The sequence below is a fragment of the Sinocyclocheilus anshuiensis genome, unplaced genomic scaffold (genome assembly GCF_001515605.1).
Source record: "Sinocyclocheilus anshuiensis isolate Anshui unplaced genomic scaffold, SAMN03320099.WGS_v1.1 scaffold132, whole genome shotgun sequence".
In the NCBI taxonomy this organism is placed as follows: domain Eukaryota; kingdom Metazoa; phylum Chordata; class Actinopteri; order Cypriniformes; family Cyprinidae; genus Sinocyclocheilus; species Sinocyclocheilus anshuiensis.
The window spans coordinates 666,249-690,807 of record NW_015555730.1 but is presented as its reverse complement, the minus strand read 5'-3'; the positions used below and the strand labels follow the sequence as shown (position 1 = coordinate 690,807).

At 36.4% G+C, this 24,559-nt stretch overlaps 2 protein-coding genes across 2 annotated transcripts in view; both read right to left on the bottom strand.

Moving 5' to 3' along the window:
• Window positions 1-18,034, bottom strand: part of LOC107672858 (unconventional myosin-Ig-like) — a 60,228-nt gene extending 42,194 nt beyond the window's left edge. Inside the window, exons 1-14 of the mRNA XM_016466233.1 lie at window positions 17,865-18,034; window positions 16,163-16,371; window positions 14,626-14,719; window positions 12,963-13,128; window positions 11,554-11,607; window positions 11,320-11,418; window positions 10,996-11,112; window positions 10,181-10,387; window positions 9,562-9,707; window positions 9,321-9,435; window positions 9,069-9,239; window positions 8,716-8,786; window positions 2,030-2,104; window positions 1,369-1,501 (exon numbers count right to left, since the gene is read on the bottom strand). Of these exons, the coding sequence (XP_016321719.1) occupies window positions 1,369-1,501; window positions 2,030-2,104; window positions 8,716-8,786; window positions 9,069-9,239; window positions 9,321-9,435; window positions 9,562-9,707; window positions 10,181-10,387; window positions 10,996-11,112; window positions 11,320-11,418; window positions 11,554-11,607; window positions 12,963-13,128; window positions 14,626-14,719; window positions 16,163-16,371; window positions 17,865-17,959 (1,752 nt within the window). The 5' untranslated portion in view covers window positions 17,960-18,034. The remainder of the gene's footprint in view (window positions 1-1,368; window positions 1,502-2,029; window positions 2,105-8,715; window positions 8,787-9,068; window positions 9,240-9,320; window positions 9,436-9,561; window positions 9,708-10,180; window positions 10,388-10,995; window positions 11,113-11,319; window positions 11,419-11,553; window positions 11,608-12,962; window positions 13,129-14,625; window positions 14,720-16,162; window positions 16,372-17,864) is intronic.
• Window positions 18,035-20,117: 2,083 nt separating this feature from the next.
• LOC107672831 (uncharacterized) overlaps window positions 20,118-24,559 on the bottom strand; it is a 5,063-nt gene continuing 621 nt past the window's right edge. Inside the window, exons 2-4 of the mRNA XM_016466199.1 lie at window positions 23,709-23,896; window positions 23,525-23,610; window positions 20,118-22,473 (exon numbers count right to left, since the gene is read on the bottom strand). Coding sequence (XP_016321685.1) covers window positions 21,136-22,473; window positions 23,525-23,610; window positions 23,709-23,896 — 1,612 coding nt within the window. The 3' untranslated portion in view covers window positions 20,118-21,135. The remainder of the gene's footprint in view (window positions 22,474-23,524; window positions 23,611-23,708; window positions 23,897-24,559) is intronic.

The following is a 24,559-nucleotide window of genomic DNA, read 5'->3' as shown; positions in this document are numbered from 1 at the left end:
CAGAAAGGTAGTAAGGACATCGTTAAAATAGTCCATGTGACATCAGTGGTTCAACCTGCAAAGCGCAAAGCTACGTGAATACTTTTTGTGCGCAAAGAAAACAAAAATAACGACTTTATTCCCCCTGTCTTCTGCGATTACATTCATGCACGAGCTTCCCCTCCCCGGACGTAAACAACGCTTTAAGAACAAAAGTAATTTTGAGGTTCATATCAGGTAGAAGCTCTTTGAGGTAACAACCGCACATATTATTTTTTTACAGTGTAGAGAGCATGTGAAGTCAGGATGGATGGGGTGAGCGGTCAGATGAGGTACAGGTGTCCCCGCAGGACCAGAGGGAGGGCAGCCAGTCCTTTACTGTGACCTAAAAAAGCACAAGCTGCCCCGGATGCAGCCCCACTTTACCACACAAACACACGAGTGCACACACACACGTGCAGCCCGGAAGACACAGAAACTATCATGGATGCATTGGGTCATCCCAAAATAACAGCACCAAATGTCAGAGGAGAGGAGAGGAGAGCCACCCATGACTCCACACTAAAGCAGGATTTAGCAGGTGTTCCTCTACTGTTAACTGCTTTATCAAATACAGACAGTCTCCATTAGAGAGATTACATTTTTCAGCACGTCTACATAAGAGATTACCTGAGCTATTCTGAGAGACCCCTATTTCATCTTTTCACAGTAAAGAGTATTAAAGGGGTAGTTGTGTAGATTAAACCCAGATTAAATTCATGCTTAATTCTACAGAAAACATATGCTCTTGCAGACATAATGTTCCACAATGGCCCCATCACACCAATTTGTGAGAATTTAACATTTTGAACATAATGGGCTCAGCTGACTTTTTTATATAAATTAACAAAAATCATAAGATACGGATGTGCATGAAAAATAATCGGTGTGGATTACGTTAAAATATGATGAATAAAGGGTTTAAGTGGAACCTAAATAAAGTGATTTTTTTCAGACACTTAAAGTGTTCTTTAACACACACACACACACACACACACACACACACACACACACACACATACACACACACACACACACACACACACACGAGAGCATTATATAACATTCATCAAACCAAGTGGCATTTATTTAAAAGAAAGACATTTTTCTGAGCTCCATACATCCACTAAAAATACCCTGACACTAGTTGCTTAAAAGTTGTTGTAATAATGGCTCAGAAAGTGAAATTAGTTTGAAAAAAAGCTCCAGCAGCATTTGTGTGCAGATGCCATCTGATTTGACATTTTATTTAATACAATGACATTTATACATATTTAAGTGTGGTTTAAGTGTACAAATGTTTTTTGGGGTCACTGTATGACATTTGAAGTAGTACTAGACATTTCTTACCTTACAGGCCAGTTTGTCCACTAGAGCAATAATAGAGTTTTTGAAGAGTGTAGCTGCAGTTAGAGGCCGTTTGGTCACCTCTGTAATACTCATTTTCCCATCAGGCCACATTTCTTTGAGGACGGGGTCAGAACTACAAGAAAAGTTTAGAAAAGAGAGTGATAAACGCATGACAAAAATATTAAGTGGAAAAAGCAGCAAGAACATGGAAGTGAAAAAAAAACAGAACAGAACAGGAATATAAAGAGGAATATTCAAAACAAGTGCCCTACTTTAATAAGTCCTTGAACATACAAAGTCTTAATGCATTATTTTAAAGGAACAGCTCAACACAAAATAAAAATGTTATCATTATTATCAGTGATAAAGGGTGTCATAATTAATTAATATGCTTTCATGTCATTCCAAATGACTGTGATCAGTTACAAAACATGTGAAAATCAATGGCGTAAATTTTGGCGTATTTGTCAAAGAAAGTCACTGTAATATACTGCAACAAGTCATAATACAGACTATTTTATGGTGCACTTTTGTCCACAAAAAAGCCATACAGGTTTGGTTTTAAAACACACAAGGGTGAAAAAATGAGGACAGAATATTCTTTTTTTGGATTACATTGATTATTTCAATGAAAGGAATGTTGAAGTCTTCAAACTACTACCTGTTGTACATCAGTCGCTTGAAATCCTGGAAAAGCGGGTCCTTGTTCTTATCAAGAAAGCCCTCAACTGAGTACCTGAGAGGAAAGTGAAAGGAGAAATCAGTACAAGGCTTGACATAAAAGAGGAAATTACAGTAATTGACTGACTCAGTGGTTAAAGCACTCAGCGAACAGTCATACATGACTCAACTCACACACGTACAGATGACTCACACGACATGCAGGTAAACATACACTTGCACCATTATCTGAACAGCAAGGCATGAACAAAATGTTTCAGATGGCTACTTCAGAAAGAAAGGTCTTAAAAAGATAATTAGACACATTCTGCTTTGCCCTTTTTGCCATTTTCATAGACGGGAGAGAAGACGAGGACAGGAAATTATGTGGAGGGAAGGGCTTAGTGGGACACGACTCCACTTTTAACTGATGAAATGCAATAAATACAATAAATACAAAATTACTAGAGGTACCATGGTGCAATGATGGCATCAGATGGTAATACAATAGCACTATATGATACTGAATTAGGGCTGTAGCTATCGATTATTTTAGTAATCGAGTATTCTACTTTAGTTGTTCTATAAACTTAAATTGGTCATGTTCTTGTTACGCAGCTAGTTAATGAAATCCAAGTAAAAAAAATGCTATAATTTTTGCACCTAACTTATAGGTGAAAAATCTTTTGATTTGCCATGTTGCATGTTTTAAAAATATTAAAAACGCAAAACACACCTGATGCGAATTCTTTGCTCTTCCTTTTCTATAAGCAGAGTTAACAGACCGTGTTGTATTTTCTTGTAATTTATTAAAAGAAGGTACACCGCCATCTTGATTTTCAGGCCCCTTGAGTGACTTTTTATATTTTTTTTAAATAAATAAATAAATAAAAATTACTTATAAATCCAGCGACGTCCAAGACGTGCCATTATGATGTCATCTAGTGACATTTAACTACCAGTTTTAGCTACTTTCAACTGAAAGCAGTTGGCAACACTGCTCGTAAGTACGAACGTCCCAGGAGGACTTGAACGCAGCATACGGTCCAGCGTTTATCGGGTTGTGCGTCAGTAATTATGGTCCGTGGGGAAACACGGTGTTCCGTGTGTAGTTACAGTAAATGGACTAAACGAAGCCTCGAGGCAATTAATTTGCCTCGATGATTTTTTTGTATTCGAGGTATTCGAGGAATCGTTTCAGCCCTATACTGAATCATACAGTGGTGGCCAAAATTGTTAGAACACCTGACTGATTTGAAAATATTGACCTTTTTATTTTATAATGTTCATGAAACATGCAGATGGTTGCTCTGAGCACAACAAATATCAGATAAAGTGAGTCGTACTGTTTTTATCTACTTTTAACTTAAATATTTGGTATGTCCACCTTTTGCAGCAATTAAAGCACATCTCTCTGGCAATATATTTCCTGATAACTTCAACACTAATGTTATCCCATGCCTTTTTGCAACTCAAGTCAAAGGCTTTCCTTTGAATGTGCAATAGATCTGTCCAGTTTATTTTCCAACTCGAACCCAAATTTGCTTGATGGGGTTGAGGTGTGGACTTTGAGGGGAACAGTCCATCATTTTCAATGTTCCAGCAGATTCCTTACGTCGCAGGTAGTCCTGGCAATAGTTTGTTTTGTGGGTATTGTAATGGCCAATTCAACAAAAACAACTAAAACCTCTTAAACATGCCAAGTGTTCTAACAATTTTGGCCACCACTGTATACCGTTCAAAAGTTTGGTTTGTTAAAATTTGTTAATGTTTTGAATTAATTATCCTATATTCACCAAGGTTGCATTTATTTGATACATTAAAAACAGTAATACTGTGAAGTAATATTACAATTTTACACTCTAAAAAATGCTGGGTTGTTTCAACCCAATTTTGGGTCAAATATGGACTAACCCAACTGTTGGGTTAAAAAGTTAATTTAAAAATTTAACCAAAATTTAACCCAACAGTTGGGTTAGTCCATATTTGACCCAACATTGGGTTGAAACAACCCAGCATTTTTTAGAGTGTAAATAACTTTTCTATTTGAATATATTTTTTAATTTCATTTATTTCTGATGCAAAGCTGAATTTTCAGCATCATTACTCCAGTCCTCAGTGTTGCATGATCCTTCAGAAATCATTCTAATATGCTGATTTGCTGCTTAAGGAAGATATCAATGTTAAAATCAGATGGGCTGTTTTTTTTGTCTGTGATCCATTTATTTTTTTCACTATTCTTTGATGAATAGAAACTTCAAAAGAATGGCATTTATTTGAAATAGATTGTTTTGTAACATTCTTTCTAAATGTCTTCACTGACACTTTTGATGAATATAAAAAAATATATTAAAAAAAATATTACTGACCCCAAGCTTTTGAATGGCAGTGTACATATACTTCAACAAACTTGGACAATGAATACCAAGAATACCAAGAAACTGTGCCAAGAAAACAGAAACAACAAACAGCTATTCACTGTGATCTGTTGATTACGTAAATTGTGAAATGCTTGACAGGAAGTATTGCGTGTGCTGGCCAGGTATGAAATCAAAGCAGCCTTGAGTTCATACAGCTCTGTGGACCGGATTAACAAACGCAGATGTGCCACACCAACAGTCAGACCCACGCACATAGACACGTGTGCATTTAATCAAGTAGAAAACAACACTGCATAATACATGCAAGCGCACATGATTTGCTTACATATTTCCAAACACACGCACAATTGTTCACACTCACAGTCAAACATGTGCACGGCCACATGGCTGTGGAATAGCAATATCACTGGGGTAAAAGCAGTTCTGAGAGGACAGATGCTGCCCTGTGGCCTTTCTGCAGTAGGCCAGGCAAATTCCTGAAAACAGGGTGAGAGTGGGGGTAAAACAGCAAGAGTGAGAATTCTCAAAGTCACAGTGGTATAGTGGAAGTTAATTTGATAGCATCTAAAAATACTGGCTTACAAATGCATCTGCTTCATTTTCAGCGCCTGTATGGTGAGGTATGATGCTGCTTATTATGGAGTGTGAAATGGTCATATGATAAATGTGAGATGACTTTGTGGAACAAATGATAAAAGAGTAGAATAGAGAGAATTTATATTTTATAAATAAAAAGAAGTAGATAGAATAGAAATAGAATAGAAAGTGCTAGAGTTAGAGGGTCAAATAAAGATGGAAGACTGCTCGGATTAAGTTGGGCATGTCATTTCACCAGGAGGGAACAGTTAATGTAAAAGTCTGTGAAAGTGATTTTGTGCCTATATGGCACTATAATGCACCGTTCACTTGCAGAACGCAAGCTTCTGGAGGGCACATAAATCATGGCCACATTGCACTAATTAGTACCCTCGTTTTAGTTAAATCATTGTCATGTTGCACTAATTAGTTCACTCGTTTTAGTTAAATGCACTAATTTGTTATCTGCTTTAGTGCTCAGTTGAAAATACACTACACTGTGCTGCAGAAATAGTGAGGCTAGTACAGTATGGTAATATGCTATTCTGAACATAGCCAAGAAGTAGACTACATAAAAGGAGATACACAACTGAAGCGGGGGGAAAAAAGAAATAAAAAAAGAAAGAGAGAGGGGAAGCAAGAGACAGAGTGAGGGAAATAGGTCATGGTTTGGAGGGGCCGGTCAGGGTGTATATTTAGCGAGACCTTCCTCCATCACTGACACAGCTGAACCTAAGGGATCTCACAGATTTTATTTTGTAAGTGTGACTGAGGGGTTGACATGCCAGTTCTGACAGTCTTCATCCTAAGGGAACTTCCTAGTGTGTGTGTCTGGCTGAGAGTGAGACAGGCATCCGTCTAGCAGATCTGTATGGTCCATGCATTCTCAGACAGATCCAAAGCGATTGTCACAGAATTGTGAGCGTGCTCGGTGCTTTAACTGCAGGGTTGTCATAATAGTGACATTCCTTTGCACTCTTGACCTAATTATCAAGCATGTGACACGTGGCTACCGACACAGTTCATCCCATTTCTCGGACCAGTCGCCAAAGAAACGCTGAATTTACAATTCTCTTCTTGAATTCTCCTACCGGCTTTCACAGTTCACTCCCTCAGACTTGTATAGAACAGATCTGAGAACAGTTTCAACACGAAAAGAAATTTTCAGAGCCAAGCCCTCCAGTAGCTTCTCTCTGCTCCTCTTTCCTCAATGAGAAAAGGCCTTGCTATTTTCTAAATGAGGACACAGCTTTTGCTGAGGTACAGCAAACTGCAGACATCTGCACCAGCAGCAATTTCAAGTATTTATAAAACTGCATCTTCCAACCTTTAAAGAAACTTTACCTTCAGATAAACGCATAATGTCAACATGAAATCCAAACTCACCCTATCCTAGGTTTTATGTTCAAGGTCCTTAGAATATTGAAATGAACATATTTACAAGATGACAACAAGAGATTGTACTGAACTGGTCACATCTTTGGACTTGTTCGTGAAGAAACGACCAAAAAGAGTCTTGACTGTTGATGTCCATCTTCAATGGTTAATGTCTATCTCAAGTGGTCTGAAAACTGTAAAGTTGGTTGCTTTAACATTTTTAATTTTCCTATTTATTTTTGAGTGATTACACCAATGCACTGGTATTGGTATCCAGTTTTCTATTTTTATTTTACGTGGTTTAACCACTGAAGCTTCCTGTGCGTCATGGTCAACAACAAATTTTGCTTATACAGACTTTCTTAGAAACATCATTATCATTATCTCAGCCCAGGATATCCTAATTCCATGGAACAAAAACTGATATATATATATATATAAAGCACACTTATATTTACATTTAGTACACTACAAATTCATATGCACTATACATGTGGACATTTTACACATAATGTTCTCTTAGATTTAGAACTTAAGTCGAAATGTAATGATTCCTCAAAGTTCCACTTTTTAGGGTCAATCTACAAAAGGAGATGTTTGAATCTCAGTCCTACATCTTTTTAGGGGGTACCTAGATAAGTACAGCGCTGTCAGCATATATGCAATATATTTTACATTTATATGAGGGTGAGAAATTGTCATTTTTTTAATACCTGCTAACTTTCAGGTATCTCTGCTGGGGGGCCAGATGTATAATAATGTATGAAAATGTTCCTAAATGCATCCCTCTTTAGAAATCGCAATTCCTCTTAAATTCAAGCCCAATGTGTACAAATGAATCATCAACTCCACCTTCAGAAGGCCCATAAATATCACTTTATGGTTCAGTACAACAACATAAATGTGCAAGGAAATCCAAGCATGCTGGAAAACTTATGTGCAGTAGGCATGGTCTGGTTTCTGTACAATGTATGTGTATGTATATATTATTATTTTGAGGAAATCATCAACATAAATGAATTAATTGCAGTTATGTAATTATCACAAACAGTTAAATTTTGCTCATTTGTGCATTACTTATGCATAATAATATTAATGCATTTTTCTGATTGTCTATTTATCTTTACATCTGCATAAACAATGTTGAATTAATCTAATTACTGGTATATATGTGCAAACTATTTTGTACACATTCTCTTTAGTTGGTGTAAGCATAAGAACTGTGGAAAAGCTTAAAATTTCAACGTATTCAGTTATTCAATTTCTGTTTAATTACAGTAATTATATCATGATATAAATGTAGCATTACTGTGAAGGATTTATCAGTGCATTTTATTCTAAAGAAAACAATACTCAACAAAATGTAAAAATGTTTGATTTTAGAAAAAAAATAATTCTCTCTATTTATGTATATAATAATTTGGGTGGGTGAGAATACATCTTTTATGAGATGTATTTAGTATATGTTTTTATTTACAGCTGAATATTCTGTTTGTTTCTGTAACATGAAAGTTATTTTTGTTGTTGTTGTTTTAAATGTGGACTGAATGGCAAATGTACCACAGTGGTACAATGAGGTAAATATCTTGTCATGTTGCAATTTATGTAGCTTTCATTTGTCCTTGAGAATATGCAAACATTTCAGCTTCAGATTGCTGCTAAAATGAAAGACTAGTAGTATTTCAAGCTCTCCCCATCAGCAAGTTCACATCACCTGCAGGACTTTAAAGGGGTCCTATTATGCTCTTTTACATTGTCTTGAATTTGTTTTGGGGGTGTACTAGAACATGCTCTCATGCTTGGTGGTTCGAAAAACGCATAATTTTTCACATAATTTACATTATTAAAATACCTTTCTCCCCAGCCTGGCACAAACGGCTCGATTAGCTCATTCTCTGCCAGCAGGAGGTGCTGTTGGAGTGGTAGAGATCAAGGTTTCCCCAGTAATGGCTGTACACAAAGCAGCGCTCAGCTCAAAAAAACACTGCTTTATCAGACATTACATGCAAGATTAAATGAAAATGACATCCAATTTTCTGAAGACGGTCGGTTTTGAAGACACGACCTCGCCCCTCCCCACCCCCCAACCATTCGAATTTCCATAGGCGGGAATTATTTTAATGATATTCAAATGGCCGCTCTGTGACATCACAAAACCCAGAAAACAAACGTTGTAGTCCAAACGAGCCGTTCGTTGTAGTTCTTGAAAAGGGATTTTTAAAAATCTAAATATTTCCCTTTGGAGTGGACTTTGAGATTTGTAAGTTTGAAGATCTTTTTTATGCCCATACACACTACACACACTGACTAAAATTCAAAAAGTGAATTTAAAGGAACCCTTTAAAACACTCACGTAACATCTCCCGCGTAGTGTCGGATACGGAAATCTCGATTGAAATCCATGGTCTTATCGGCGGGACAGAGCTGAGAGAGAGAGAGAAAAAATCACCAGTTTTAGTGGTCATAGCATCAACAGGTATCAGACTCTCCATGTTTTCGTTTCTGTGAGGGTGTAATGTAAGAGAATACTGCCCCCTTCTGACCCTGCTGCCAAATTGCAGAAGTGCAGTTCTGCAACTAGAGTCTGGTTAAATGAGGTTGCAGTTTTGTTCAAAAATTCATGACAAGCCTAAAAATGTATGCTTATGCGATGTGATTGGGGGATTGCTGAGGCAAGAAGGAATGGTAACTCTTGTGAGTGCTTACTTTCCGGGAGGTGTAGTGAGGGTGCTGGCCCAGCTTTTTGTTCATGCTGTCCAAGCAGACGGTATCTGTGACTTTCCCTGCAGTGAGACAGGCTTCATCCAGGACGGAGATGATGCCCTTATGAGGCTGCTCCACTAAATCCACTATGATCTGATTGTTAAAGTATTCTATCTAAAAGAAAGAAAGGTCCAGTTTAGAGAAAAGGTGCATGGATTATATATAGTATGGATTAAGTTTTTGTATCATACTCACATTCTGCCATGTGATACCCTCTCTCTGGTACTCGTCCTGCTCCTGCCGTAGAATAAGCTCAATGAAGAGCTGCTGTAGCTTCTCGTTGCAGTAGTTAATGCAAAACTGCTCAAAGCTGCGGACATGAAACGGGTAATAAAGAACCAACCACTTAAACCACTCAAAAAAAAAGTCCCATGCATTTGAAGTATTTTAATGCCAAGCAATATTAATAACTACACAATGCATGAATGACACTGACCTGTTGTTATCAAAGATCTCAAAGCCATAGATGTCCAGCACACCTATAACAGTGTTTTTGCCATGCAGGGCAGGATTGTAGTCCATCACTTGAATCACGCTATTGATACGACCCACTATCCACGCAAATAATCTCTCATATAAAGCCTAAAATGAAAGCCATGCCAAAATAAGAACTGAACATATAATACAGTAAAGACATATTTTAAGTGGTCATACCAACATTTATCATTTTATTTTTTCCTAAAGTTCACTTTAGTTTTTTTGCACCAAAAACAGATGCAAGTTTTTCCTGTGGATGAATTTTCCACACTCCCATTTCCCTGATATTAAACATACATTGGTGATGTACTGTAAGTGTTCATGTATTCATTCTTTGATGTCACACAGTTTCCTAATGAGCTATTTCTGCAAAATATAGTCTTTCAAATTAAGAGCGACTTTTGAGTTCTGAAAGTTACAGGATGCTTACATAGCAAACTGAACTGGTATGATTTAAAGGATTAAAGGAAAATCTGATTTTTCATATGCTACCTTTAAGAATCTTTGTGTAATTAGAATAACTAGATGATGGATGAGCCACAAACAAGGAAGACTTTTTGCAGGAAAGTGTATAATACCTTGGCAAAAGCGTCTCGTCCATAGCTAGCTTCCTGCTCGCTGTGTCCCTTTTCAATGACCTCTCCACCCCCAGTAGCCACTGTACGGTACAGCAGTGCTTTTCTGGTATTCTCAGGCTCTGTGGACGTCAGCTCAGAAATGTGCTTCACTGTATCTTCACCGACAAGTACGACATGTTCACCATCACTAGTAAACTGAAGGTTACCCTGAAACAATAACATTGCAAGTCATTTAAACCAGTGGTTCCAACTAGGGGCCCTAAAATTATTTAAAATAAGACAAAACAAGGTTTAAATTAAGCTAAAACTCCTGAATACAAAGATGCAAGCTGAAATGATATATTTTTGATTTAATTTGTTCCCTTAACAACTGCCATTTTTATTTAAGAACCATAATCTTGGACAACCTTGATATATACTGTATGAGAGAATTTTAAAAGTGTGATTTTTAGACCTGGAAATGTCATGAAAATTAATAAAATATGAAATCAATTTTTTATATACTGAATATATTTAAATTATATAAGTATATACTGTATATCAATGTATTATTAAAAAAAATTATTAAAAATTACTTAGGATATATGTTGTCAAGCAAAACTACTAAAATTACTTTATTTACAAAAAAAAAAGTGTAAAGTAATGTACATTCTCTGGCAATAAAATCAGTTATAATCAGTATATATATATATATATATATATATATATATAAAATGTATTGTATTTAATTACTACATTGGGCTTTCAAATTAAACTGCAATCAGGAATTTTAACAGCAGAAGACAATCTTCCAGAGCACTCAGTATTGGACTGACCAGGTGTAGGATGGTACTGAGGATCTTGTAGATAGAGCTGATCTCTTCGGTGGTGAAGCCAATCACTTTCAGTGCTGCCATCACAGCTTTGTGACATAAGGAGTCATTATTGGATGCCTGTGAAGATGATTTGGAATGACAGAGAGACAGAGAAAAAAGAGAGAAGCTAAGAAACACTGTATATTTTGAAATAGTAAATATTCGCAGTACGCTGTATAAACTCTTATCGGAGAGCAGAATGCTATCCATTCAGTCTTGAATGGTTAGTCTGTGAAGTGGTTGTGTGTTCATAAACTGTAATATACTCGTAGGATAAGTACGTACAAGTGTGATTGAGGCTCCTTGACTGGTGTAGGCATATTCTGCTGGATCTCTCTGCAGATACAAAGACTTCAGCAATCCATCAGATCCTCCCCGTAACACCTGCACAAACAGAACAAATCAATGCTGATTTATCTTAAGTGTTTATTAAACATTTAATAACAGTTCGTGCAGCATTTGGCACTCTTGAAGTAATATCGTAATTTCATTCACCATAACCTGTTCGGAAGATCTTACCTGATAAAATGAGTGGAAATTTCTCTCTCCCTCCTGCTGTTGGGCAACTCTAGACTGTTAATACAGCAAAGTATTTGTGTTAATTGCTTTTCTGTACTATAAAGTAGGCCTATTGATTTGACTCTCAATCCACCCTGATAAAAGAGGACAGCTCTTCACTAAATGTCTGTATTTTTTGTCTTTTCACTTATTTTCCTAGTAGTAGTTGCACTCAGAGGGATGATTTCCCACCTCTTCTTTTATTTTGACTAATATTTTAATATATTAAAATTTCTGCAGAGCACCAATGGCTTTTTATTGCCAAGGTAATTGTCACGGTGCACACACACGAGGAACACGGGAACGAAGGAGCGAGGAGACACGGAGTAGAATAAAAAGGGTTTTATTTACAGAGGCTGGGGATCACAGGACTCGACACATCAGGATGAAGTTCAACGACTGACAAAGGACAAGAACTAGAACACACTTTAAATACACAGGAACTGATGAGGGGAAGACAAGGGACACCTGGAACTAATGACAATTAACATTGGAAACACCTGGGAACAATGAATTCAAAACACGAGACAGAGAAACTGGATGACGGAGCACATAGGGAGCAAAGACACACACAAAACCTGGCCCAGAGTCTGACAGTAATATCACAAAAATATCATTAATAATAAAAAACTATTAACTTTGAGCACGTTCAGTTGTTATATCTAGAAAAAAAAAATTTCTAGGAACGTTTTCTAACCTTCGTTATGGAAACGTTATTTCTCTTGCTTTTAAATGTTCTTTGAATGTTCTGAAAAAAAAAAACATTAAACGAACGTCCAACTAAAACGATTCAAATGTAGAGCATTCTATGATGCACTCCAAAAATAATGCTTTAGTGCTAACATTCTGAGAACATCATTAAAGACCAGATAACAATGTTTTAGTCAAAGTTTTGAGAACGTTCCATATCGGACGGGAGAAAACATCTTAGCATTGTCATTGCACAATATTACAAGACTTAAAAATAACAGGTATATCACAAAACTGTCATTTTAAAAAGTAAAATAAAATAAAATAAAAATTGTTTATTTGGTTTGCGCCGAACGGTTTGAACAAACCAAGCAAAGGTAAACAAAGCCCTGCACAGTCAGTAAAAACACCCTAATATTTTTGCCTAGCTGAAAAACCTTCAAACCTAACCTTCAAAATTAGACCTAGCTGAAAAACCTTCAAACCTAACCAAACCTAACCTTCAAAATTAGACCTAGCTGAAAAAAATATGGGCTAACAGTTATTTTTTTTTTCATCAAATTGCGATCACCACATTCAAATCGAACTATTATTATTTTACGTGCTAATGTCAAGTTTCATATTCATGTCATATTCCTGGCGCGTTTTAATTAGTACTGATACAACACTGAAGGCCTCACCTTCTCCAGCAGGTAGTTGTTGATGTGTCCTCCTGTGGGGTCTCCGTTGAAGTTGAAGTTGATGTCCATGTATTTGCCGAAGCGGCTGGAGTTGTCATTGCGGTTGGTCTTAGCATTTCCAAAGGCCTCTAACACACAGTTGGATTTCAGAAGCACGTTCTTCACACTGTGGTAGGATGCAAATACAGTAATAGGCAAAAACAATGCATAAACAAACGTGTTTTGTCAGCTTACACGAAAATAAGAGACTCGATGTCGTACTGCCATCTAACGTTAGAAGATGTTCAGCCTTCTTCTCCAAGTTTATGTTAAGCAGTCCATTAAACATGAACATTTGGCATTTTCTTTTCAAATAATCTGTCATACAAATCTGTTTTTACTATATTATTGTGTAATAAAAGCAATACAATGCTTTAGTGCTGGGCAACGATTAATCGTGATTAATCGCATCCAACATAAAAGTTTTTGTGTATGTGTGTGTACTGTGTATATTTATTATGTATATATAAATACACACACATGCATGTATATATTTAAGAAAAATATGTATATATATAATATAAATTATATGAATATAAATATAACATGTAGACATGTATATAACAATATAAAAATATACATGTAAATATTTTTTAAATATATACTGTATGTGTGTGTCTTTATATATACATAATAAATATACACAGTACACACACACATAGCCTACAGCGGGTAAAATAAGTATTGAATGCGTCACCATTTTTCTCAGTAAATATATTTCTAAAGGTGCTGTTGACTTGAAATTTTCACCAGATGCCGGTAACAACCCACGTAATCAATACATACAAAGAAAACAAATAAGTTCAGAAATTAAGTTATGTGTAATAGAATTGAATGACACAGGGAAAAGGTATTGAACATATGAAGAAAGGGAGGTGCAAAAAGGCATGGAAAGCCAAGAAACCAGCAGAAATCTATCAGTAATTAGAAAGCATCATGCCTCTAGTCAGTGGGAAGTAATATTAGCTGGTTCAGTCCCAACACCTACAGTACCAGGATGATGAAGATGAAACAAGGGTGGACATTTCAGCAAGACAATGATCCCAAACACAGCCAAGAAACCTCTCAATTTGTTTTAGAGAAAGAAAATAAAGCTGCTAGAAGGACTTGAATGCAATAGAAAATAAGAACTAAAGATCAGAGTTCATAGAAGAGGCCCACAGAACCTTCAAGATTTGAAGATTCTGTGGAAGAATGGGCCAAAATCACACCTGAGCAATGCATGCGACTAGTTTCTCCATACAGGAGGCATCTTAAAGCTGTCATACATACATTTCAGTAGTTCAATACTTTTTCCCTGTGTCATTCCATTTTATTACACAGAACTTAATTTCTGAACTTATTTGTTTTGTTTTCTTTGTATGTATGGATTACTTGGATTGTTACCAACATCTGGTGAAAATTTCATGTCAACAGCACCTTTAGAAATATATTTACTGAGAAATATAGGTGTAATATAGGTGTTCAATAATTATTTTACCCGCTATATATTATATAAACAAAAACTTTTATTTTGGATCTGATTAATCGCAATTAATCGTTGCCCAGCACTAAATTAACTACAAAAGAAAATAAAAAATAGCCCTAAAAAGTCCAGAGCTGTCAGTATCCCCAGAAAACTGACCTCTCGACCTCTGCTCTCTGGCTAGGGTTGGTGATTGCTGCAATGTACTGCATAATGTACTTGCTTGCCTCAGTCTTGCCTGCTCCGCTCTCACCTGAAACACAAGGAGTTTTGTCTAATCCATACAGTAATGTCTTTGTTGATCAGTTTTATTCTTCCCTAATTAAACGCACAGTGGACAAACTCTCTGTACATGGTTCATCACAGAGTAATTCTGCTGCTCCGAACAGTTTTACAGATGCGCTAAAATCAGCAAGGAAGAGGTATGGAAGAAATAAAAGCAAAATAAGATTTTATATGGGTCCAGCTTTTTATATATACAGTAGGTCTTGGTTTGATTGTATAGGTTATGGCTTGGTTTTGATCGAAATGACGTCACACCAGTTTGTTCTTGGATTCTGCTTGAAGTATACCGGGGCCCCAATTATAATATTTTAAGATGAACACTTACTGGACTGAAGCAGCTTAGCTTTACTTTATTGTCCATACTTAATTCTTAAAAAATCATGTTAAATCATGTATCAAATATGATCCATCAGGCTTTTGAGTATCTCTCAGTCATCATTTTATTCCATTGCATTATATATTTTGCCCTCCATAATAAAAAACTACAGAGCTACGCATCTAGATATATTATTGAGACCCTAGTGAAAAATAAATATACTAAAATGTAAAAAATGTATATGTTAATTACACTACATATATAAAAATACCCTGCAATTGTACTTTTAGTATACTTAAAGTCTGCTAAATTGGAAATTTGCTAAATTTAATTGTGAGGAAGTAGTGCTGAAGTCCAGCTAAATATATACCAAAGTATATTTGATTGTGCTAAAGTGAAACTATTGCAAGTATACTTTCAGTACACTTTAAATTTATTGCATTTAAAGACCGATATTATTCAAAGATCATACAATCCTCATCGATAGTGACATTAAAACGCATTTTAGGTTTAATATGAAGAAATGTGCATTGTGCACAAGTAGTCCTCCAATTAAAGTTTAATTATAATTTTTATATCAGTCTTGAGCGATATGTCAGTAAATATGTTAACAGATTTGAACTATACTTAGTATGAAATAAATGTATTTTAAATATACTACTGGGGGAGATATAGAGTAACAAATGCTATTTACATGCATTTTGTGTAAGTAGTCGATCTCAGGATTTACATTACAAGCTATTAGATTTTCATCTTACTTTTTGGCCGTTTAAATATCAGCAACTTCACCAAACTGCATATTTTTGCTCAGTCTGAGCCTCTGATGTGTTTTTTACTCCTTAGGGATGAGCTCCATATTCTCATTATATAAAAGCCTGATGTATCAAATATGATACTCAACAAAAACCTTTTTAAAATATTTTGTCTAAAGGTTCAGTAGATTTTTCTGACTATCATTTGGTATGTCAGGGTTAAATATTACATGTTTTCAATGTGCATTTGTGCATTTTCATTCTGGTTATCCAGTTTGATTATTGTGTTGTTGATCATTGTGCAATTGTTGATTTTTTTCAGCTGTGACTGTGTGTTTAGTACCTGAAATGACGATGCATGTGTCTTTGGCTCGTCTCTTCATGGCTTTATAAGCAGCGTCTGCGACAGCATACAGGTGAGGTGGATTCTCATACAGTTCTCGTCCCCTGTAGTCCTCAATGACCTCCTTCCCATAGATATCCAAATGTCTGTACGGATTGACTGACACCACTACTTCTCCAATGAAAGTGTAAATACGGGCTTTCTCAAACCTGAAAACAACGACCAATACTGTGAATGATATGCATGTCAAGCTGAACAGCAGAAACATCTTTAACAAGACTCATTGTTTTCATCATATGTGCTGGTTTGGTTTAGTTCCTGATTAATCGAGAGACACAAAGAACAACTGATGGATGCATTGAGTATTACTGCAAGGTGAGGTGGGATCATTAATCATACTTAGAGGTTTAAGATGAAGTTACAGATAGGAATACATCCTCAATTTGTTCAACATTAATATAATAAAACATCATAAACGACATCCCTTTTTTACGCATTTTAATCTATCAAATATCAGAATACAATTGCAGATTCATTTAAATTTAAACAAGGGGAAACAAGTGTCATAACTTGACGTTAATCTAGGTATTATGTGCCACAGTATGTTTCTCAATGTCACACGCCTGTATTCAGCAGGAAGTGATACGGGGCTGGGAAGTTAGAACAGGAAGTGTCATGGGGCTCAAGATGACTCACTTTCTGAATTTCAATCAACATAAAATATAGTGTAATCTTAGTTAAGCAAACATATCCACTAACACGCTATCTCTTCCTGCCGTACAGCTAAAATACATAGACATCTGTGCAAAGTTACAATGCATTAGTCATTGTAGACGATAAATTCTTTATACTCTTTCAGAACAAGCACTTTCACGTTAATGTCGACATAATTCAAATAATAAGACAGTAGTAGTACTATTTAAGGATTCAGTTTGTAGGATGTCTTCCTTCAGCAAATCATGAACTTTGCTGTGTTTTTATGTGTGGTACAGTCACATGAGGCCTGGTCATACCTCAGCTGATAAAACGCACAGAATGGACAAGAACTGAACTCATTTTTTATGAGGTTTCAGAGGCGTAAGAATCTGTGATGGACAAAACAAGTGTGCAGTGAACACATCACAGTCATACAGAGTCTTGTGAAAAGGTCATCTGATTCAACCCGTTTTAACCAATGGCATCACAGATGTGCATGGGACTTGAGTGCAAATGCTGAATGTTAAAGGAAAGGAGAACTAGAAACTTGTGATTTCATCATCAGAAGATCCTACTGGCTGGCTATGATCAGCTGTTGTAAGACATGATAAGATGCCATTTTTGGACTCTTAAGCTGTTGATGTCAGCCACTTAAATTGATATTTCTGCTATGAGCGGGAAAGTCAAAAGCGAAATGTCACATTCTTTCCCCTCTACTTTTTTTCTTCTAAAAATGTGTCATTTTCTCGTCACGGCACTGTCTACCAAGAAGGGAGTGGTCAAAATCTAAAAACACTAAAAAACATAAAACGAGACTTAAATACTCACTTTGAAAGTGAAACAGATTTCACAAGCAAGTTCTACAGATAAAACTGATTTTATCAAAGCACTGAGTAACCTTTTTGAAGGCCATGTTCACTGCCGTCTTGTCAGGTTCTTTATAATACACAATGTCCATTGAATTTTCTTACACAAGACCACTTTAGTGTAAAATGTTCACTCTTACCTTAACTTCAAGTTCTCCATAAACTGCTCCATGGTCACCTCGTCTAGAAGCACAAAGTCTGACTTTCCGAACTCCAAGCCCTCCAGCTCCGCCATCCCTGCAGGAGTCTATCTGAAGGCCAAATGGATGGAGAGAAAAGTGGAAGGTGACGAGACAGACACAGAACCCCAGCACTGACTGCCGTCCTCTCAAAGCCGGTAGAGACGAATGCGGAGTGGGTGTGGCCTACATCTTGGTCGTTGCATGATGTGAGGCTGTGCTGAGTGAAGTCAGTGATGACTGCGGTCTGCAGGCTCCAGCATGTCATCCTGTTCAAGAGAACATCAGCATATGTATGTGCGTATTTCTGTACGCATGTGGTAGAAGGAACTATCTTTAAACATGAGAGTATTTCTCATCTTGCCGAGCTACCACAGGCCCTGAAAGCAGCCACAGCGAAACCTTAACTAAACCTCTGTCCTGTTAACGAAACCTTTTTTGCTCAGTCCTTTGCCATTCATAACCTTCCCCATGTTTGTTGTGTCATTTGACATGAAAACACATACTTTGGCTTTTTATACGCGCAATTAGTCATGCATATTCAATAATATAAGCTATAAGTGATCATTATCTTACAAGAGGATGAATGGCATTTCCGAAAGCCCACCCTCTTCCTCTGGTCCTGCAATCACAGGGGAGTTTGGATCATAGACTGCTGTTAAGAGCTAGATCTCTCACATAGTCTGAGTTTTGCTGCCCACACACACTAATCTAGGATCTGTTCCATTCTTTCAAAACCTACTCACAACCATAAACAACAGGACCAAACAAGATACAAACAGACAGGAAAGGACGCACAGCATGCCATTTATGGAGAAATAAAAAGGGGTGCTAGGAGCAATTGTGATACCAATCAGCAGTGATACTATCACTGAACATGTTAATTTGAATGGTTCCATAGTATTTAACTGAGTTAAATACTATGTAACCATCCAAATTAACATGTTGTTTCTTCTTAATCACAGTATTACAAATTGCGTTCTATTAAATACATGTAAAACTACAAATTATGCTCAAATAATACGGTAGTAGATAGTTGGCAACCAAAATTTAAATGCATTTAAGTTTAAAAGGTAGGACATTTGAGAGCTGAAAGTTCAGGTCCATGACAAAAATTCATTTACTGCTCTAAAGCCAAAAGGTTATGTCATTATGTCTGTTAACTTAAAGGGAATAGTTCACCCAAAAATTTAAATCCTGTCATTAATTACTCACCCTCATGTCGTTCCAAACACATAAAACCTTCGTTCATCTTCGGAACACGAATTAAGATATTTTTGATGAAATCCGAGAGCTCTCTGACCCTGCATAGACAGCAATGCAACTGAAATGTTCCCAGACCCATCGGTACATCGGTAAAATAGTCCATGTGACATCAGTGGTTCAATCGCAGTTTGACAAACCTATGAGAATACTTTTTGTGCGCAAAGAAAACAAAAACTAACAACTTTATTCAACAATTCTTCTCTTCCAAATCACGTATTCCGCTATAATGGCGGAAGACGTAATTTGGAGGAGGAGAATTGTTGAATAAAGTCATTATTTTTGTTTTCTTTGCACACAAAAAGTATTCTCGTAGCTTCGTAAAATTACGGTTGAACCCCTGATGACACATGGATTATTTTACCGATGTCCTTGCTACGTTTCTAGGCCTTGAACCTGTCAGTTGCATTGCTGTCTATGGGAGAGTCAGAAAGCTCTCAGATTTCACCAAAAATATCTTAATTTGTGTTCCGAAGATGAACGAAGGTCTTACAGGTTCGGAACGACATGAGGGTGAGTAATTCATGACAGCATTTTCATTTTTGGGTGAACTATCCCTTTAAAGACAATTCCACTTTTACACATTAAACAATTATTGACAATAAAAAAGAAAATGTTTTAGGTATGAGTAACACCTTATTCAGTTTATTGTAATGAATGTTTATGTGATTACAATAGTTTGAGAGTGAGAGTCAGAGAATGAGCCAATATTGAGTCACTATTCACAGTATTTAATGTATAACTATTACAAATTTCATAGATTATTTCATATAGATTAACATTAGTCATCTGTTGATCAAGGAAATTACATTTGATTACATTACAGTAATGCCTAAAAATAATTAAAATGTCTAAAAATAATCAAATGCCCAAAAAGAATAGTGTTAAGACAACCAGTTAATCATAATGACCACTGTCGAAATTCTTAAATAGCAGACCAAAACATGGGGGATTTTTTTTTTATACAACAGAAAACTGTATCTGATAGAAATACTCGATAATACACATTCTCAATTCATACAATATTAAATCAAAATCAATGCTTCATTAATTATAAGGAAAATGTATTTGTATAATATATTTCTCACATTTTAACAGTTTCAACACAAGAGCCTCAGCTCTTGTTTCCTTTTTTTTTGACAGGGAGGTGCTCAGTCCCTAATTCAACCACAGGGCCTGCCTCACTTCCTGTAGAATGCAGAAAAAGACACTTCCTCATTGAGTCACCATGGTAATGAACGAGAGTCTTGACAAAAAAAAAAAAACTGAATACAATGCAAGTACTGCAATAATAATAGACAGGTAGACAGGAGACATTGGAAGTTACATGAATATGCTCCTTTTCTTTATCACATGTGAGACAATAATTTCAAAAATAATCACAGTGATTGCTGCAAAATTGAGTACAATGTAATATTTCGGGTTAAACTCAACTGACAGTATTTGTGGCATAATTTTGATTACAAAAAAAAAAAAAAAATTGGGCGGGGTTAAAAGCAGAAATGTAAAGCTTATAATGTTATAAATGCACTGACATTATTTGAGTATTATTTGAGTTGTTCTTATCATTATTTGTGTTGTTTCGATATTTTTACAGCTGTGTTAGGTGTTTTAAAATTAAATATAACTTCACACAGAAAAACGTAGTAAACAATGCTTATGCGCCCATGTTATTTTGTTTCATGTCTTGTGGCTATACTGAACCAATGAGCCCCATTCAGATTTTTTCTTTTAAATAAGTGGAAATTCATGGTAATCAATCAATCAATTTTAAATGTTCTTTTTGTACTGAACCCAGAATTTTCTCATGAATATACATGTTATTAAGCAAACTGAACTAGCAGCATAGAGCAGCATTCCACTGCTCTCTTAAAGTAGTGTCAAAGTGTCTGACTTATAAAAAGTCTCAAAGTGTGTTTTCCAATGAAAGGCTATGAGGAATTCATGTTTTACTGTTGTTTTAACAATTTTAACTTTTGTTTTTGAACTTGATCTTTCGTTTAGGAGTAAGAGCAGCCATTATTTTAGGAATGTACCCTTGTTTAGATGTCTGAACTTCTTTAGGGGGTGTCAAATCCTGCTCATCATAAGCTGATGGTTCTTGGTTTACTCTGCTTTCATTTTTGTGTTGTAATCGAGAGGCACTGTGTGCCCTGCCACATTGTGCAGAGGATTTAGAGGACTTGCGACCTCTTTCCTGTTGTACTTCTGGCTGTAATTGAGAGTCAGTCCGGGAATGTGAGGCAGAGGAGCTACTAACAGTAGTAGTGTACACAGCATCAGGAATTCCTCCCAAGTCTGGGTTCTCCTCTCTATGCCTTGTTTTTTGTCTTGGCAAAGAGCTGCTGCATCGCAGAAAGTTGTGAGAAAGAAAGTGTCTTGGCAAAGCAATGCTAGCCTCCTGTCCAAGAAGCTTTTCCTTCGCGTCATAACTGTCTTTAGAGGAACCCACCACTTTGAGAATGTCATTTTCCTCCCTAATTAAAACATTGTAGATCTTTTGGAATGAGTAAGCCTTCTCAGTAATGTGTCTCCTTCGACTGCTGTTAAGTTTATGCAGGTCTATTTCTTGTGTGCGTAAAGATGAGGTGATGTTCTGCATGAATTCACGCAATTCTTTACCTGCTTCCTCACAGGATCCTCCTGAAAGTTTAACTATAACAACTCCTGAATCATCTACATGGTTAATATGAGTTTGGTGATCAGATTGTATTTTTTCAATAAAATCTTTCTTAAAGTGCATTACATATTTAAACACGAATGGATCCACAGGGAAGGAATCCTCAGTTTTCCTGTGAGACGAGGGATTCCGCTGCCGAGCGCTTATGCTGGAATCCTCATAGCTCCTGGTGGGACTGCTGAAGGAACTCTCTGTGCTTGAACTAACATCCAGTGGAGAGGCAGCCTGCATGAGTGCCTGCCTGTTTGGGGACTCTGGGGATCTTGAGTTTATTCCAGAATCTGGGTTTCTGCCCGCAGCATACACTGAGTGGCCATTGTTGTGACTGTGCCTCGATGTGGAATAAGATCTAGATTCATAGTCACTGGAGACAGCTCTGAAGACAGAGTCAGACGAGAAGCCATTAGTGCATTGCGAAGGTGTGCTTCTTTGCGAGTGGGTTTCTTGAGCCAGAAGATGCATGAGTTTGGGATGGATGCGTTTTAGGTTAAGAAAGGTTCCCTGCAAATGCAGCTGTCCTGAACTGGTCTCTGACACATCAAAGCCATGGCTATGAAGAAGATTTCGGATCCTTTTCTGACTGTAGAACATGCTCACATCAAGGAATGCTTCAGCTGGCATGTCAAACTGAGAAAACAATATGAACATAATAAGCATGTTAAGGAAATACCTGTGTCATGCCTCACTTTTGGGCTGTTATTTATTTAGTCTGTGCAGTGCCGGTCCTCCTTATATGCAAAGTATGAAAGTTGTGTAGGGCCACCAGGCCATCAGGGGGCCCCCTTGCTCTCGAAAAAAAATTTAAATAGCGCATCACTATACAATGTAACCATGATGGTAGTATGCAGATTAAACGTTAGAGAAATTGTTGATATTTCTTTTTTAATACTTAATCATTTATATGCATTTAACGGTTTCAGATTCGGACATCATGCAGTGCATGAGGCAGGTAATGACATGCATATTATTAACTTATGGCTATGACTTCCAAATGAAGTTATCTGTCCGGAGCAGAAAAATGAAAGAAAAAGCTTCAAGAACGTGAAGCAAAAGAACAAAAAGAATGCATGCATTTTTGTTTTAAATTATTATTCTAATTTTAGTAATTTGAGTCTTATTTAAATCTTGACAAACCATGCAATAATTAATTCAAAATTAGTGTATTAGTGCATTAATCCTATCAGTGCATTAAAAAACAATGCCCATCAGTCTAAAATTTCAATATATGAAGAATTAGATGTATTTTGATATGTTAACATAAGCTTTCTTGAGTAAACTATATTTATCATGTCACAGGTTAACCTGTAACCATATCACAGGTTAAGTTAAAGGGGTCATATGATGCTGCTAAAAAAATGTGTAATGAAATGTGTTTATGCGGTTTAACTTTACAGATCTTCTTTATGCACCAAGAGCTTGTAACACTCCAAAGAGAAAGGAACAATTGAAATCGCATCATATGACCCCTTTAAGTAAACCAAGTATTTGGAAAATCATTTCAGCGTTGTGTTTTTTAGTTTTTCTGACCGCTAGATGGTGCCAGAGCATTACTTTCAGAAAGCATTCATTTAGCTGCAAACCAAAATTTGGATTTATGTCTCTGGGGCCCTCAAAAGATAAATATTCAAATTCAAAACAAGATAAGAGGAGAATAAAGTGCACCAATAAAATGTCTTACCTTAGGCTGATGTATCTTTTTAACATCCAGTGGGTAAAACTGACTATCCAGTTCCAAAACATGTTTATGGTCCAAGACTCGGGGTACTAAGATATTGAATTAAAAAAAGAAATGTTAGTCATGAAATATGATGTTAAACTTAGATATACGTATAAGAACAGAACATCAATGCATAGTATCATACCTTCCGATTCAAAAACAACATAAGCCTGGCCTTTGTTGGAGGTGGGATATATCACTATTAAAACCTCTCCACCATTGTTACTGGGTCTCAGAAAGTGCATGGTTAATTTGTCAATCATTTTATTATTGGGGTATTCGTCTGGAAGTCCATTCACTTCAATAACCATTTCCTTCACGCCCATCTTAACACTAAAACAATAAATAGTGGGGGGAAGTTACATATAATAAGTTAGGCTATTACAACACAAAATGAAGCAACATGATTATTTCTAGAGCCTGTTTGTCTGTCAAACACTGTCATTATTACTGAAGCTCACATAGATATGTCACAAGATAAAATGTTTGGCGGAATGACACAACTGTCAACACCTAGAGGACTAAGAAAAGAAAATGTTGCAGAGGGGCTTGAATGCTATGCCTGAATACGAAAGCCACACCTCCTCCTTTTCATATCAGGTCAAAAACAAGGAAACAAAAAATGAATAAACAAGAATTAAAAACATAAACAGACAGAATATACCCAATATGTCAAATAATAATAATAAATATATTTGCATAGAAATTAATAAAAAAGCAGTACACACACACACACACACACACACACACACACATGTTGTGTTTCCATGTTTTATGGGGACATTCCATAGGCGTAATGGTTTTTATACTGTACAAACTGTATGTGCTATTGCCCTACACCAACCCTACCCCTCACAGGAAACTTTGTGCATTTTTACTTTCTCAAAAAAACTCATTCTGTATGATTTATAAGCTTGTTTCCTCATGGGGACCTCAAAAATGTCCCCACAAGGTCAAAATTTACTAGTATTACTATCCTTGTGGGGACATTTGGTC